This window comes from Scatophagus argus, chromosome 13 (assembly GCF_020382885.2).
Source record: "Scatophagus argus isolate fScaArg1 chromosome 13, fScaArg1.pri, whole genome shotgun sequence".
Lineage (NCBI taxonomy): Eukaryota > Metazoa > Chordata > Actinopteri > Scatophagidae > Scatophagus > Scatophagus argus.
This window is the reverse complement of record NC_058505.1, coordinates 12,877,533-12,895,619: the sequence shown is the minus strand read 5'-3', so window position 1 is coordinate 12,895,619 and position 18,087 is coordinate 12,877,533. Positions and strand designations below refer to the sequence as shown.

Sequence of the window (18,087 nt, the reverse complement as noted above, 5' to 3'; positions counted from 1 at the left end):
AGATGCCCCTCCTTTGAGGTCGACATAATGTCTTTGTGAGAAATGCAGAGCGAGCTCCAGGATGACACTTCAGCTCTTGAGAGGCGACTCTGGCTGCAGATGCACCTCTTAGCAGCTACGCTACACCCACACACACACACACACACACACTCCTCCTCCCCCTCTCTGCTGGGGGAGGGGGAGCAGAGTAGGGACACAGAGGAAGGGAAGAGAAAAGGTGACAGAGGGAGGGAAATGTGTTGCAGAAGTGTGCAGTGCAGACAGAGGAGGCCGTGTTAATGCCAGTCATCAAAATAATCCCCAGCTTCAACAGACACGCAAAGTTTTGTTAGAACATTGTGCTTGAAACATAAAAACAAGACACTAATTGCTTACAGTTTTAATGAAAGCCTACATTTAAATTATTCATTCACAAACACTATACAGATGCATTTCAATGAGACTGTTTTACGAGTGTATCATGTATTTGGGCTGCTGACATGAGAAGGCGGGCAAACACGCCGACAAGCCATGGCAACACTTTCCCACACATCGACAAACACGTGTGCAAGCACTTGAGCTGGGCTGCAATTGAAATGTAACTGTTGTAAGTGGCAGAAAGGGCACTGTGCGCTGTCCCGTTTTCTGGTGCTTTAAAACAGTCAAAGTGACACCACATAAAAGCTTTGGTTCACCCAAATTACCAAAAAGCAATTTTTTTCCCCATTCACCCTTCCTGGCATGCAGCCATGGACCCATCCATCTTAGAGATGTCTAACAACACCTGAAAACAGTGGAGATGAACAGAATCATTGTTGAAAATGATATATGATATTTTAAAACACTCAAGGAAAAACTCTGTTTCCCTTATCAGTATGTCCATTACTTCGAATAATCCTTGCGGTTTTCGTTGGAATGACTTTCCACCAGCTAAATAGTTCCTTAAACTCCTGACAGTGTGTTTGAAGGATTATGTAGTTTATTGGGGACATTGTTTCCAGACAGAGTTTCTGCAGTCAAAATTTAAAATGTGATGTTTAAAAGCTGCAGGCACCTCAAACGGTAGAAAGTATTAGAGCTAAGGTGTATGTTTTCTTGTAATGTGGCCAACCTTTAATTTAATCCTAACTGCTCATCAGCAGTAGATGATTTGGTCATTTTTAGCAGGAGGGAGGGCCCTAAACTCACTCCCCCCCAAGAAAAAATTCTATCTATAGTCATATGTTATAAAGAATCTTGTTACAGAGACGGCTTGGTTTGAGGGTGTATTCTCAGGGGTACAGACTCTACTGCATCATCAAAGAAATATTACAGGAACTTCAGAAGAATACTACAGGCATGTGTCAGTATGTCTATGATCCTTCCCCTCTTCTGTGACTACACTACTGAGTATGTATAGTATATTATTTAAACAATATTACACTTCCAAGGTGAAAGTGGCAGAATGGTAGGACTGAGAGAAAAAGGCGACACTGCAAATCCGACTGCTACTTCAGCACCACGGACAGAGTCATGGATTTATCAGAACACAGCAGGCTATTGATAGTTCAGATCCATGGTCGGACAACAGATTCTAACTTGCACACCCATCAGTCAGATAAAGAATTAATGAGTCAGGTAGACCAGACAACATATTCAACTAAAAACACTAAAAAATAAAAATACCCTTGCCACTGCACTCTCCTTCGCTATCCTCACATCTTTTACACCTTTGTTCTCCACCTGCATACAACCAATTATATGTTTTCCAACATGCTACCTTACCCTCAGATTAACAGCACTTGTGTGCAGCATGCATTTAATCAAGACAAGTAGTCCGTCAGACTCACTGGCTGTATAATTTACACTCTGTCAAGGGGTGAGTAACAGGCACGCAGCCTCTCTCTCTTTTCAAAGACCATGATATTGCTGTAAGTGAGTGAGTCAGGAGCGTGTGTGTGTGTGTGTGTGTGTGTGTGGTCACCCCCCACAGTACGCCTGCACAAGCCCTTTCACCAAGGGCATTCAGTGTCATTGAGAATTCAGAAAGAGAGTCAGAAAAAAAAAAACAAGTCCACAGGCAAACAGCAAATACACTTCCACTGCCGCTAACTAACACACACAAATGCATCTTGTGAGCATGTGTGTCTGTGTGCACTCTTCATATCCACAAACACACACACGCACACACAGACACGCACGGTCACAGGTCAGAAGAGATTTGATAATAAGATATCTTCTAATTGTCCCAGAACAAAGAAACTCCCACTGCAACATCAGGAACCCTGTGACACACACACACACACAAACACACACTCCCTCTGTGCTCTGTTTATCAGGGCCGGGCCCATCGATCATCCTAGCCTGGTTGCCCGGGTAACCCCGTTATTATTCAAAGCACGGAGCACCAGCTTGCTATGAAAGCTGTGTATGATGTGTGCGTGTGTGTGTGTGTTTTAGCTAGTGGAGATTCCCATTGGCTCATAGGCAAAGCAGCCACCAGTCCAGGCATTCTCCTTCCCAGCATCCTCCCTGATCTGCATACCTATGAGGATGGACATTACCATACACACACACACATCCACACACACAGGATGACAGCTCTGAAGGGACGCAGCAAATGGAGCACGGCTATCTCAACAAAATTTCACATTCTTTTCATTTCTACCGCCCACCACCACACCACCACCCCCACTCCATCCCACCCTTGTGATTTTCATTCAGCATCTTTCCTCCATTTTTCTTCCCTGCCTTGCTGCATTTCATTCAGCCTACACCCCTTATCTGCTTGCACCCTCTCTTATTTTTCATTCACATTCTGCGGCTCTGAGGTTCATTCATAAACAACACCACTCCTTATAGCGGCAAAAAGTAAGGAAGGAAGGAAGGGAGGTGAGATGGAGAGAGAAGAGAGGGCGGGGTGGAGGGAGGGTTGCCCCTACTGACTTACTGACTGCTGCATGCTGAGGGCTCCCTGAAAACTGAAAACAGCCAATCCTGCAGTGAGGAGAGGGGAAGGGTAGGGAGGGGGGAGAGAGCAACGAGAAGGGAGAGGACGGGGGGTGAATCTATCTGCCTCAGACTACACCTCCTCCAATCCTCTGCCTTTCATTCATTCATCCATCCCTACAGCCATTCATTCATTCAACCCAACATCCATTCAATCCTCATCAGCTGCATTTTTGTATCTACTGCAGATGTTTCAGCACATCAGTGAATGAACAGTATATATGTATGTCTGTGTGTGTGTGTGTGTGTGTGTGTGTGTGTGCATGTGTGTGGTTGTCTGTGGCCACTTTCCCTCTGCTTGAGGCCAGAGGACACTGCAGTCTAAACAACCTCTACTGCCTTTATTTGCAAGTTTAATCCAAAAACAATACAACACAAGCATTACCTCATAGCTGCTCATTATTACCAAATAAGATATGCAAATCCCACAGTTCAATCAGTGCGCAAGACGACGAGATCAGTCTGATAAACAAATAAACCTAGCATGCAGTCACTTCAGAGTTAGGCCACCGTTAAACACATAAAACCGGCATATTCCTTGAACGTGAATAAGCCAAATGGCAACTACAGGCACAAACTAGGGCAGCAAATGGGGGAGGACAGAGCTGATACAAGCTATCTGATCAGACATGCTCCGCCTCCACTGGCCACAGGAAGGAAGGGCTGCAATCAATAAAAGGAAGGGCAAGCATGAAATGGCCGAGGCCTGTCTCTTGGTTCTATTATTCCTCTGAAAGCTGCCTGTTCCTCGCACTCTCATTGCTTTTGTTATTCCCGGCGTGAGGAGGAGGTGTGCACATGCAGTTGCTTGTCCGTGCGAACAGTGACAGACATAAGGAAAGAAAGAGACCAGAGGAGAATATAGAGGATATAAGTCAACAAGAGGAAATGGATAAAGGAGTGGGGGCTATGAGGGAAGAGAAAACATTTTTAGAAGTGATAAAGATAACATGAATGCAGGAAAAAGAAGGGAAAGGTTATATGTAAAAAAAATGTAGAAATGAGGGGCTTAAACTTCTCATGAGCAACAGCATATCTGATATCAACTGAATCTTCTGACAGCTGCTAAGACATAACTTCAAATCTCCCACCCCCTCCACCCCACAGACACATAACCTGTGTTGCCAGTAACTTTCCATCCCATCAGCATTTTGTGTGTGTGTGTGTTTGCGCATATAGATATGTGTGTGTGTGTGCATTTATAACAGTGTGGAAAAAAGGGATGAGAGGACAGTCACCAAAGATCTGCCTGTGAACACTGAAATGGAACCCTCCTGCTCGGCTCAACTAGTCGTGCATGCAGGTTCACAAACAAAGAGTGTTGCACACAATGATAAAGACACGCAAGCTCAGAAACATAAAACTGTAAGTCTGACCTGCAGAATCTTCTAGTAGATAGTAGGCAGATTTTACTCAGCAGTACAGCTAAATTTACAACAATAATTCCATGTAGTACGCATGAAAGACATTTAGTGCTGGAATAAAATACAGCAGAATATAATAAAAATCAAAGAGCAGCACTGACTGATAGCTACCAGAGAACCGTGGGATGTTAATTTCTGAATGAGCTGCAGCTCAACATAACAGCCCACCAACAGTTAGTTGGATTCTCCAGAGAAAAGTGCAGCTCCCACAGCTCTCCACACTGTTCTAAACACCTCTGCTCCAGCTATATATAGGCAGACTGGCTCCGGGGACACAGGTGGGCATCTTCAATACCAAATACTGACAAGCGGGCAAAGGGGAGGTATAAGTGAGGCAATGGTTGACCAGGAACAAGAAAGGCGAGAGAGAGAGAAGTAAATGAAGGAAGTGAAGGAACATCAGGAGGAGAAGGAAGGAGGTGACAGAGGCGGAGAGAAGGGAACAGGTGTGACAGAGGGAGGCTTTACATTGTTGCTAGCATGTAGTAATGTTCTTTATGAAAAGGCATAATGTCATTGTAGTCAAGGCACAGGGCTATACATAGTTAGACAACAGCTGAGTGAACAGTCACACTCATGGTCTTTCACTATTCCTTTGCCAATAAACACGGCTTAGATCACCCTCAGGAGATGAAGGAACCGAGAAAGTGACAGAACAATGACGTCAGTATGTGGCCTAAAAAGAGGGAGCAATGCAGACCCTTAGGCAGGGTAAAACATACCCTATAAATCTATTACTTGTCAAATGGAGCTGCACCAAAAAAACAAAACAAAAACAGTTACTCTGCTGATAGTCTGATTAAGTGCTTGTATTATATGTCAGAAAACAGTGAAATAGCGTCAAAAGTGATTTTAATTTTGACAAAACAATCTGAAACCACAGTAGTTTTTTGTCCAGACCATTCAACCTCATCCTATAGTCATCAGCACACAAAATTTGCTCATACATCATCTGCTGAAAAAGACCCTATGAAGATGAAACCTTGTGACAATCTAGGGAGTGGACATCATACAACCAAGACTTTTTTGTTCAATTATTTCCAATGTCAAAAACAAACCTTCACAGTCAAAGATATTTGGCTTCTTATCTCAAAGGAAAGGAAAAAGCAGCATTGTCAAAACTGACGGGCTGTTGCCTGGGTGTTTCAGGAATTCTTGCTATTCCCCTGAATAACCAATTGCATGTTACCACGCACTAGAGATAAAAAAAACAATTCAAAAGCTAAAATGTCAGCACAGATGCTAAAACACACCTACACATGATTTAGTAGGCCAATGATCCATGAAAGGCAGGTGTTCTTGTGAAGATTCTGCATCATGCCAGCGCACTGACATCAGGTGCACTGACGCTAACACATAGAGAACATGGAGGGCAGATAGATACTCCCAGAACACAACCCCACACACATTTCAAGCCTCACTCACTGCTGGAGAACAGAGCCATTACATCATCACCCCTCGCTTCGGGGGAACAAGGCATGAGCGCTGACCACAGGGAGATGTGGGGTCATTACATCACTGGCAGCAGTGGAGTAGGCCATAAAAGAACGAGCCGTGGCTGTGTGGCAGTCATGAACTGGATCGTGTGGGAGCTGATCAATGTTAATGCTTGGTAACGTTGCTATGCTCACACACAAACAGGTCAGGCGGAGGGCCAGGGACTTCTTGACGTAATTCTGCGACACACACCACCCCAGCCTTCAGCTTCCCATGCAGCCTGCTCAGCCAGTAATAAGCATAGTTATGTCACATTATGAGGCCATATTAGCCATACACAGAGGTTTAAAAATTATATTCCACTATTACTGAGGCTGCAGTTTATGTTTCACTGACAAATTGGACTGTGCCTGTGTTATCATAACCGTAGGCATATTCATAAGCCTTCGCTATTTCTGTACAAGTGCATTTTTACATATGGTTCTCCATATCATTATTCCAAGAACTCTTACTGTGCTCTAAATGAGCAGCTTTCTGTATCATTTTAAAGCAGAAGCAACACTAAACTAATGCCTTTGTGACTAAAGTGGGCGTCCTTGTGGGCAGTGCAGCTTCTAAACTAGGATATGATTTTACCACCTAGACTGGAGGATCAATAATCGATGTACATTTGAGGAGGAAGAGCAGTTTGCCCACTGATCACAGCTCCTCCTGTCCACATGTCCAGATGTCCTTGGGCAAAAGATACTGAACCCATCAGTGTGTGAGTGTGAATGGGTGAATGAGAGGGCAATGGCAGACCACCAAAGGTTCTACTGAAGTGCAGTCAACTGACCCCATACTGTCCCTATCTTTCCATTTATCACATTTCAGAGGACACTTCTTAAAGATTAAAGAAAATTCTGTAGACATTTTTGCTATTATCAAAAAAATCTCATGGAGAGCAAAACCAGTGTTGGTAATCCTTCGTTTAACAGAGATTGGTTCCACACTGAACAAAATATATAAACAGGTCACATGTATATATGTGAAAACATGTATAAAACATGAATAAAAACATGTAAACAGGTCACATATATATATATGTGACCTGTTTATATATTTTGTTTTATTTTATTATTTATTATTTATTTATTTTATTCTTTTTTTAAAAAAAAGGCTCAACTGGGCACTGTCTTGCAAGTCATTGCAGCTACTTACAACAGTACAGTACACAGTGAAATGAGACAATATTCCTCTAGGGACCAGGTGCTACGTTTCACTACACACACAAAAAAGTAAACACAATACTTATGCATGTATATACATTGTGCAAACAAAACAAAAACTACACACACAGCAAACAGTCAGCATAAAAACAGGTGAAGCACTGACCAGAGCACAGTTCTGTGTGGAATATAGCAGAAAAACATCAAGTGCAGGTAGAGCAGTTATTGTAAACAGTACAAGGTATAAAGTGGCAATGCGTAATGTGTGTAGTGAAAATCAGTTCAGCCCCTTATGGATTGGGGAAAGAAGCTGTTGCACAATCTGACCATAAGAGTCCAAATGCTTCAGTACCTTATTGTCAGACGGCAGAAAAGTGAACAGTTTAAGTGATGGGCGTGCAGGGTCTTCCACAATACTGATGGCTTTGTGGATGCAGCGTGTGCTGTCGGTGTCCTTGATGGAGGGAAGAGAGACCTCGATGATCTTCTCAGCTGCTCTTACTACCATCTGCAGGTCCTTACAATTGGCTGCGGCGCGATTTCTGAATCAGGCAATGATGCACCTGCACAGGATGCTCTCAATGTTCCCCCGGTAAAATGTGGTGAGGAAGATGTGCTTTCCTTAGCTTTCCTTTCTTGACAGTGGAGCTGATGATGAGGGACAAGGTGAGGTTTTCCGACAGGTGGACACTGAGGAATTTGGTGTTCTTCACAATCTTCACAGAGGGCTCCTCTGTGATGTTCATCAGAGAGTGGTGACTCTGTGCCCTCCTGAGGTCCACAACCATCTCTTTGGTCTTGTTAACAGACAGGTTATTGACTTTGTATTAGTTCATTAGTCGTTGCACCTCCTCTGTGTAAGCTGACTTCTGAGGGATGATGGTGCTGAATGCTGAACTGGAGTCTGCGAACAGCATTTGTCTTCTTTTTGTCAAGGTGTGCGAGAGCCAGGTGGAGCACAGGTGTGGTGGCGTCATCCGTTGAGCAGTTGGGATGATACGCAAACTGCAGTAAGTTTTAGCAACTGTATTTCAAACAGTAGCAAATTATGCATCTATTTTAGACTATTCTCTGCCCGAGTTATGACGCTCCAGTCAGTACATCTGGCAGCAGGACATATATGTGGGACTTCCTCAGAATAAACTACAATGCCAGGTTTATCATAATGATGAAACATGTGCAACTGTGTGGCTTAATTATGTGTCTATAGTCAACAATGGAGGTCTGTGGTATGGAGGAATAAGCTCTATCAGGCTTTGAATACACAAACAATACATATTAGTAGGATCAATTAAATGTTGGAGTTTGTCTTTTCAATTGTAAACAAAAAGAATAATGGATCAAAAAAAGGAAAAGTGGCAATATCCTCAAAGAGAAGTGATCATATTAATGTTTGATCACAGCATGCTTAAATTATCTGGTTTTATTTCAGATTATTGCAAATCCACTGACATACAGAAACGGGACTGTGTGTGGTTATAGCCTGGTCAAGAGGACTGATACTGCTGAGTGGGAGTTCGTGACAAAAAAAGAATAATAAAGACAGGCAGAAGTGGGTTACCAAGAAGGCTGGGAGCAGGAATGGTGTGATGTGGGAGCCAATCTCTCCAGATATTAGAAAACAAGGTGGAAATAGTCAGGTGAAAGGAAAACAGTTATACATAGGATGAGAAGGTGTCTGCAAAATGCAACCGTACAGATCAGGAGGACAAGAGGACAGAGACTGAAACAAAGCACATGAACAAAAAAGACGATGGAGAAGGACATTAAAACTGTCATTAGCATCAGCAAAGTGTTCCAGTTGTCCTCACTACACATCCCTCCCTCCTTTGTATCCTTGTTTCTGTGCTGTTCTGATTATCTTAATGGAAATGACCTCCATCCGAGACAGCTGAGTGGTCCAAACCTGATTAGTTATTTACCTTCCTTCCATCTCTCTTTCCTTTATCCATCCATCACACACACAAACAGCACCATGGCGCCTCAAGTCTTTCTTTGACGCCCCCCCCCCCATCAACTTATCCCCTAGCCCTGCTATAGTGACGATAATTTATTATGTCATTTTTTACGAAGCCAATAATCTCTCTGGTTTTACAGACTTGACAAGTGAAGGTAGCCACGAGGTGCGTACAGCCGTGGCAGGCATTTGTCCAAGCATGGTGATATTTAAGTGGTCTTAAGAGCTCTTCATGACTACACAACACGAGGGTTCACACATCTTTACATCTTTACTGTAGGTTTCTCTATATAGCTCCTTACCCGTGCATGTGTGTTGCTGAAGAAGACATCAACACGTGCTGGTGACAGAAACGTGTGATAGCACGATCTTGTGAGAGGAGAGAGAAAGAGGTAGAGAGAGGTAGAAAGAGAGAAAGAGAGAGAGAGGGAGAGAGAGAGAGAGAAAGAGAGAGAGAGAGAGAGAGAGAGAGAGAGGGAGAGAGAGAGGGAGAGAGATGCCCTGCAAGATGAGAGCTCTCAAGCGATATAATGGTTCTCCTTTGGGTTTAAATCAGTGTACAGAAAGTTGTCTGCTCTGGTGTTGCCTGCTGCAGTGAAACGCAGGATAGAGGCAAGATAAGATATTTTATATATTAGACTCCAGAGCCCACTCACGCCTCTGCTGTAGGTGTGCCTATGACGCACACTGAAAAAGTGGCATACTATCTGTGTCTGTCTGTCTGTCTGTCAATGTCCTCACATAGAAATGTGTTTCAAATTTTGCAATTTGTTTTTTTTAAACAAGCAGGGCAGCAGACCATCATCCAAATTCGAAAACAAGACCTACATCTATAATAAAGTCGTCTATATACAGTATATGCAATGTGGTCTTGCAAAAATTAAATGGCAGCAAACACAGAGAGGTTTCTTTCAGGCAAAGTAAACCCAACTTCTGAAGATCTCGTTGGTCCCCCTTCCCTTTCCTCACACACACGCACACATACAGCAGACCCTGTCACTCCCTGACACAAATTTAACAACCCCCTGACACACACAAACACAAGTGAGCATGCATAAACAAAACTTGAAGAAAAACACAGACCACCATAGCCCTCTATGCTTGTGAGGAGGTATAACAGTCAAACAACACAAGACTATAAAGCCAACATTTCAGCATTGTCTGCCTATAACTCATCCTGATGATAAACAAGAAAAATAATTATAAAAAGAACTTCTTTACAACCTCTTAATTGTCTAAAATCTGCCTTTGTAAATGAAGCTACTTACAGCATCTGTTCAAAAGTGACTACATCAAAGCGTATAGCTTTATCTGGGGGGGGTGGGGAATATTTATTTAGATCACAATTAAACAGAGCAAACAAACTAACCATAACTACTGTGATGGACAGGTCCACGGCTTCACAGTGTCTATCAGCTAGACAAAGCAAATAACTATCATACATTATTCCTCTAGCTTAAATGAAATAATAAACCAAGAGGGAACCATTGAAGAATTTGTGCTGATAGTGAAAATGCCTCCACCGGTACTGACTCCGGACTGCATATTCCACGCAGCCAAAAAACATACAATAAAATTTTCCATTCCATTCCAATAAACATACAGGCCCATTTCAAGTTCAGCAGTCAAAACAGGGTGTTGATGCTTCAGATTCATTTGCAGCAGTCGGTTTTACAGAGCTGCAGGGCCAATTAAAAATAGGCACTGCAGGTAGTGTTCAATGCAAGAGAGCTGGCTATATTTTTAAGGGAACAGTGACATCTTGTGGACATTTTTGATAGCGTCACTGAGAGGCACAGTGATTCAACTTTATTAAGATCTTGAGCAATCGCGGTTTCTATCAAAACTGATTGGGAAAAAATAATCAGTATAGACATATTCAACACAAAGTCAATAGAATTTTTGGGCACTTCTTCTGCACTAACTATATTGGTAAATTCTATACAAATGGCTGCTGTGGAGGATATAACGGTAGTATAACTGACGCTAATGATGGCACTGACAACCATGATGATGGTAATCCGACACTTATCATGACAAAACGTGACAGGCATTTTTGCCTTTGACACCACAAGGTAGAGCATTGACAGGAAGATGGGGTGGAGAAGGGACGACTGCCTCGTCATTAGCGGGACTCGAACTGAGAGATCCTTAATTTATCAGGATGTCCCCAAATGATGACAATATGTTAAAAAGTGATGCTGAATAACAGACTCAGTGCCTCACTTCTTTGTTTACAGCAATGTGTGGAAATAAGAGGAAGACGCTTCAAACCAAAATACAGATGCAATCAGAATAATATAGTACTACTAACCAAGTACGAGAATAGAGTCTTCTTTCTTGACGTGTTTTTCCAGAAGGTGCTGGAATTTGGAGAACCTGCCAAGCCAGTCGTAACTGTGCTCTGTCTTGTATCTTTCATCCCAGTAGTCAACGTCTTTGTACCTGGAGTTGTCATCTGGCAAGTAGTCCATATTGTCTGTGACATGTAAATATGACAAAAATAACATAAAACAATATCCAATTCAGAATAAAACACTTTTAAATGCTTTCATTGTGGCTGTGCCAGCTCTGATCCAGGAATCATCTTACTATGTACTCATACTATAGTGTAGTTCTGCTGCCAAACTTAAGCTTATTAAATTCAGCAACACAAAAATGTTCATGTACAAACTCATCAGAGAGAAGGTGTGATAAGGTAAACTGATTAATCTGCAAACTAAAATAACTGCTGCAGGCAGCCCTAAACTGATAGCAGACATTGTTTAAGCTGACTTCACTTGGGGGATGTCTTTCATACTTTTCTGCATGTTTATATATTTTACTATGTTTAATGTATCTTATGTTTAAGTCTCTGTGTTCTATGTTAATTTGCTTTAAGACAAATTCCGATGGTCTGAATTTCTCCTCAGAGACAAGTTAGTTTCTTTGAATATTTCCAACCAGATTCAATCTGCCTGGAAAATATTCAAAGAATCATTCAGTTCCTCGATGGCGTAAAAAGCAAACTTATGGATTTTTGACTTTATCATCCGATTCAAAACTTTATATTAATGTGACTTTAACTCCATATATTTGAAGTCATAAATTGATGTGGCTTTTCTTCGTCGGTCATCGACGTGACCGTGTTCAGTGCTGCCCCTACCGGTCGGGAGATGTATTGCTGTTGCTATTGCTAGCTAACTTTTCTTCGGACAATTCTTGCTTAGTTGAGGTAACATTTTTTGTTAGTTCAAACTAACAGTTCAAACTAACTTAACATCGTTCTTTTATCACTGGGGAGTAAAGTTTCCTTCTTCGGCTTCCTATTTGCATTCTTACGTTAACGAACTGGCTTACACCACCTGGATAACCGTTAACGTGGCTAAGTAGGTGGCGTCCAAAAACCGTGGGCTTCTTAAAACTTTGTGTTCTGAATTCAACACAGAACAAACACAGTAAACTTGTTTTTGTGTTATGTGGCTCTCCCATTGACAGGCACAGTCATTTGGGTGTTCCTGAACGCACCTCATCGTAAATGTAGCCTTCTACCCTGCTGCTGCAGTAAATTCAATTGCAAGTCAATTCATCGACTAAACCTCAGACTGAAGAGGCATTACATTGTATAATCTTTATTTAGCTACTCACGAAATCCTCGTTATCTCCGATGGCTGTGTTATGAGTAGAAACGCCGGTTGGTGATTGTGAATAAATCCACGTGTTGTAGTTTTACAGCGTTAAAGCTACAGCGCACCAGACAACATGGGTATACACTTCAGCAACCACAGACTCATCTAATAACAAATGAAATCCTGATGAGAAAGTGAGCTATGGTCTAAAAGCTCAGTGTCCTTAAAGGAATTTTTGTTTTTTGAAGAGAACCATATTTCCTCGGTTTTCTCTTTCTGGTTCTTATTGGATGTTTTAAGAGAAGGCGGAGCGATGTGATTTAACACTTTGGTGCCCTGTGGATTTACCGGTATGACACTTTCCCGTGTAGGTTCATTCTATAAACCTTTTAGTGAGATACAACTGCTTTAAAAAGTGCGGTTTTAATCAGTAAGGCAGCACTACATTTTAATCTTTAACCGACTTAGAATGGTGCACTGCCTTTTCAACCAAAATGAGGCCTGCGACTTTTTAGTGTGCGATACAAACTGAGGAGGAGAAAATATAAAACATGATGTTTCAGTCCTGACGCTGTGCACCGATTAATTGAGTGAAAGGAGAGAAAAAAATAATCTCCCAATAAAGCATTCAAGTCTTTTAGCAAGAAAACAAGAAACATCTCACTCATCTCTGCTTTGTGGATAACATCTTTTGGGTCTGGACTGTTGGACACATCACTTTAATGATATTACATTGGACAACAACTTTTTTGTTTGACATTTTCCAGTTCAAGTAACAAATTTTAAAAATGATCACACAAATAATCATTAGTATTACTACACTATTATAGATCAGCAAACATGTCATAGGTTTGATATTAAAAAATATAACCAGAAAACGTGAAATCCCCAGGCCTCTGCACAATGAGACCTGGAGATACACAGATCACGAAGAGAAATAACACATTATTAATCCAAAATTAGACTGGACACAGCTCACTTTTAACATATTTGCTTGTGTGCTATTTCACAAAATGACAAAGCAACTTATGCAACCAGGCAATCGTGAGACAGCGAGCACTAAGAAATGGTCAACTGAGCAGTTTGAGTAGCATTTTACTGGTGAATATCCCAGCTGCAAGGAGGAGCACCATGAACAACACAGTCAGGCAACGACGCAACACCAGCTGCCTGAACAGCAGAGGTCGTGGTGCTGCAGCATCCACTGGTTTATCACACAGAGGACTGAGCATCTGCAGGTCTGAGTTCCACTCCTCACCGCTCAGGATGTTAGATGAAATGATGTTGACCTGGGGCTCACACCAAGCTGTAAGGACATGTTCCAATTAGATAGTAAAGAGTTGTCAGTTCTTTATACTGTGCACAGGCAGGTTCCCAGAAGACATTCAGTGAAAAGAAAATGAAGTATTTATTTACCTTTATTTCTCTTTGCAGATGCTTCCTTCTCCTCTGGGACCAGGACTCCTGCTCTCACCATTGCCTGCTCACACACAATTATGACAGCTGTTTGTTAATGCATATCAAAAGGAAATACACACAGAATGTCCATAAACATGGATTTGAACCATTATCTTGTATATTTGAGATGGTAGCCTGCCTTTGAAACTTGTGACTGTAGAGGGCAGAAAAGACCAGGGAATGTGTGCATGGTTACTCATCCTGGTTTTTCTGCAGGTTTTCCAAATAAATAAATAAATCTACTAAAAGAAAAATGGTTACAACTGCTGGGATACCTCTGCATGACCAATGTGAACACACCACAGCAGAAATTTCTGACATTTTGATTTGCATTAAGCATTGAGATGTCCTGAGTTTTCATGCAGACTATCAGTCAACTCCCAAATTTTCCATAACACAACTCAATAGCGCATTTCATTTGACACATATATTATTCTTAGCAGTGATTTAAACATCTAAACCTCCAAGTTGTCCTTTGTGTTGCACTCTCGGTCAAATGGTCAAAACACAGAAATTCCTCCTTATTTTCTGTCATTTTTCAGGCAATCGGTCACTCACCTCTTCAGAAGTCTTTCTCCAATTTAATCTCCACAAGACAATGAGGAAAAATGTGGACTGTAGGGTGACACAAACGAGGAGACCCAACCACAGTCCTGTAACAGATAAAAAAAATCACGCAAGCTTGCTTGACACAAGACTGTAAAGTTAGAGTGTCAATGAGTGTCTTCTGTCCTCACCTACGATGCCCATTTTGGCAGCAAACATGAGGGACAGTCCAACAGGAACGCCGATGCAGTAATATCCCACCAAATTACAGATGGCCCCAATCTTTGGTTTCCCTGTTCCTCGTAAAATGCCGGCAATAACACCCTGCACAAATTACAACTATCAGGCTCTGTGCTTAGCTTTCAAGTGATCAGAGCTTCTTTAAATTACTCCCTTACCGCAATGGCATCTATAGGATGGAAGAACCCACATATGAACATGGCATCAGCAACCCGTTTAACAATTTTTCTGTCAGATGTAAACAAAGATTAGTAGCAGAAGTGCAAAATTTGTGCAAAGACAGGAGGGATTTCATGGACTTTGTGCTTATTGGACCATGTTTTAGTATATATTTGTCAATTATTTTAACAAATAACACATTTTGTAAGGGCTTTGTTCATTCTCTCCTCAAAGGGTTTCTTGGGCACTCCCATCATTGAAAACAGCAATCAACACTATCATTAAAACTGACACAATCAGCAGCAATCACCATTCAGGCAGTTTGGAGTACAGTTTGACAGTTACATCAGAGACTGGGAAAATAACCATACAACACAAGAACACACTTTGGTCATGTATACTCACTCCTCTGTTGTGAAGATGTAACCAATCACATCCTTAGATGATCCAAGAATAATTCCAACAATGCACGAGACTGCAACTTTGGATTGTTAAAAACATTATTTGCAAATTTTAGAAGTTTAAATCATGTCTGTCATATATCTATTATTTTCACAGCTCACTGGGACTCCTCATTACAAGTAAGTGTAACTGAATGCACATGCTTCTTTTAATTCAATTCTGTGACTATAGTACTCCATTGAAGATAGTCTGCATGGATGCATTTGTTCTTACATGTACAGATGATGGAGACCTTGCAGGATGTTTTGGCCAGTTCAGGGTTCCCTGCACCCAGAGCATTCCCAACCCGTATACTGGCAGCTACCCCGAAACCCATTGGGAACTGTGGGATGTAGAAGGGGATACAAAATAGTTTAAGATCTTCTAAATGAAAGAAAAAATAGGAAGTGTCATATAGGAATTTACACATACAGTACTGGTACAAAATAACTTCAAAGACAATTTGCAGCCAGAATTACATAAAAAATAAACAGCATCAGAATTACCATGAACACAATAGTGATCATCTGATAAACAACTGACTGGGCTCCCAGCTCAACATCACTGATCACACCAGCCAAGAATCCTCCAATTTCGAAAGTCCACCACTCCAGACAGAGCATGAGCATGCTGGGAATGGCCACCTGGGTGAACTGGCCCCATTCCTGCAGACAGTCCAGTGACCAACCTACAGGGCAGACAAAATGTTCCACTGTAACTAACTCTGAACTCGAGAGCACTTCTTGTATCGCTGTACCCTTTTTTTCCCCTTATATATTAAAAATTTGAATATTTTCCAAAAATACATGCTAAAACGTTGCGAAAGGAGCTATTTTTTACAGTCCTATCAGTGGTTTAAAAAAGCAGGGAAAAAAGAAAAAAAACCTCAGAAAAAACTTACCAGACCACGTCGACTTGTATAACCCCTTCCAGCAGATGAAAACGTACAAGATCAGAGCCAGAAATAACTGTGAGACTGCATTTGCTGCTGCAGATCCACTGTTATCGAGAAGAATTAAAAAGAACAGGTGTTCTTTCACTGACACATAATCACTGATATGGATACACTCTCTGCACAATCAGAGCTCAAGCATACACACAGTGATACTGACTATCTTTGTAATGGTGGTGGGTACACTTACACTACACCCAGATGCAGTACATAAAGGAAGATAAAGTTAATTATCGCGTTGAGAAGATTTCCAATGGCTCCAGTTATCACCTGAGGCCAGATAATACCCTGCCAATGCAAGCACAACATGGGCTCAGTGTTGACTTCAACAGCAATGGTTCGGCCATCATTGCGTTTCTTTAGGAGTGCACTGTACCTGGTTCTGTAGATACCTTCCCTGCAACTGGTACATGAAAGCAGCCTGCAGACAGGTTAGTGAACAGGTATAAGTCAAACTTAAAAATAAGAATAAATGGAAAAAGGACGGTGATATTGTGTCGTAGTGTAAACTCAACTCACTGGCAGAGCAGGCATGAAGATATTTACATACAGCTGGGAGACTCTGTGTTCCACAAACATACAGAAACATGTGATATATGTGAAACTATCAAATGATTCAGAAAACATGCAAATGCACAATGCATCCACTTGTAGAGGCTATTTTTATTAAGGCACAAAGAACGTGATGGTGATCAAGTTCTTTGTGCCTTAATAACTTGATAATCATCATTGTGCAAGGCTGGAATGCTGGACAAAGCAGGCAAGGAGTCTGGAGGCACCAGTTTCACATGAAAGTGAAATGATAATGGCCTTAAGGCTGTGTTACTTTATAAGAATAAATAGCACACTCCTCTTGCAAATCAGAACTTAAATTCATGAGCAATAAAACAAACCTTTGATGAATTCAATACATTCAAGAGTACTGAGTACTTATCGTAATTAAATAGGCTAATTTTAGCTTCGTTTAAAAATTTCCGTTTGGCACTGACTGAATCTGTTGGTGACTTGCGCTACTTATAATTGCTAATTGTACTAGCGTGCAAGTTTCAAATTTCAACTCCCTACCAGCAGTGAGCAACCATTTCAGTCAAGAAAAACCGGACAAAAACTGCCCAAGTAAATATTTTCATATTAGCAATGGTTTATATGACTACGTGTAATGTGACATGTAATGTGTATCACTGCCCAGAGCAGAAGGAATGAATAATCCACCTTATTTTTTTATTAATCCAGCCTTATCATCATGTTATATGCATGTAGTGCTTTTTTTTGTTTTGTTTTTGTTTATTTGTTTGGGTTTTGGGGGTTTTTTTTGTTGTTGTTTTTTTTTTGCTGCTGTTGGTGAATAAATGCTGACCTTGCAACATCTGGGGTTTGTTTTACAGCTAGTAGGATGGGCTCTGTGTTGATGAGCACAGCCCAGCATGGAAAGCAGGCCAGGAGCAAAATCAAAATGCCTCTTTGGAGAATGACTCCCACACGATTTAGGTTACCACTCCCATAGGTCTACAGGACACAAAGCAGACATAAGCACGTGAATGCTGTACCAAACCAAAAGACAATCTTGGATTGAAAAATGAGCCGATTGTACCTGAGATATGAAGGTATCACAGACCGATGCCAAACCAGTGCCAACTGACATGCCAGTCACGTTAATAACCTGAATCGAAAAGACGCACACAGAACAAAC

General features: G+C 41.5%; 2 protein-coding genes across 2 annotated transcripts in view; both read right to left on the bottom strand.

Annotated features, from left to right (window-relative positions):
- Positions 1 to 12,896, bottom strand: part of ece2a (endothelin converting enzyme 2a) — a 64,571-nt gene extending 51,675 nt beyond the window's left edge. Inside the window, exons 1-2 of the mRNA XM_046408794.1 lie at positions 12,621 to 12,896; positions 11,308 to 11,472 (exon numbers count right to left, since the gene is read on the bottom strand). Coding sequence (XP_046264750.1) covers positions 11,308 to 11,467 — 160 coding nt within the window. The 5' untranslated portion in view covers positions 11,468 to 11,472; positions 12,621 to 12,896. The remainder of the gene's footprint in view (positions 1 to 11,307; positions 11,473 to 12,620) is intronic.
- Positions 12,897 to 13,671: 775 nt separating this feature from the next.
- Positions 13,672 to 17,141, bottom strand: LOC124069555 (multidrug and toxin extrusion protein 1-like). Its single transcript, XM_046408796.1, has 12 exons — positions 16,917 to 17,141; positions 16,774 to 16,818; positions 16,588 to 16,685; positions 16,347 to 16,444; positions 15,952 to 16,133; positions 15,680 to 15,788; positions 15,410 to 15,485; positions 15,004 to 15,073; positions 14,797 to 14,929; positions 14,618 to 14,712; positions 14,018 to 14,081; positions 13,672 to 13,907 (listed from the first exon to the last, which is right to left on the bottom strand). The coding sequence occupies exons 1-12, from the start codon at positions 17,022 to 17,024 to the stop codon at positions 13,672 to 13,674; spliced, it is 1,314 nt and encodes a 437-aa protein (XP_046264752.1). The 5' UTR covers positions 17,025 to 17,141.
- Positions 17,142 to 18,087: the final 946 nt, after the last annotated feature.

What these genes read in the sequence shown, in the direction of transcription:
- LOC124069555 (XM_046408796.1), bottom strand. Translation starts at nt 17,024, where the DNA reads ATGTTTTCTGAATCATTTGATAGTTTCACATATATCACATGTTTCTGT. An exon ending in GTACTGCATCTGGGTGTAGT is followed by an intron (nt 16,445 to 16,587) that starts GTAAGTGTACCC and finishes TCTCGATAACAG; the next exon opens with TGGATCTGCAGCAGCAAATG. An exon ending in ATACAAGTCGACGTGGTCTG is followed by an intron (nt 16,134 to 16,346) that starts GTAAGTTTTTTC and finishes TCTGCCCTGTAG; the next exon opens with GTTGGTCACTGGACTGTCTG.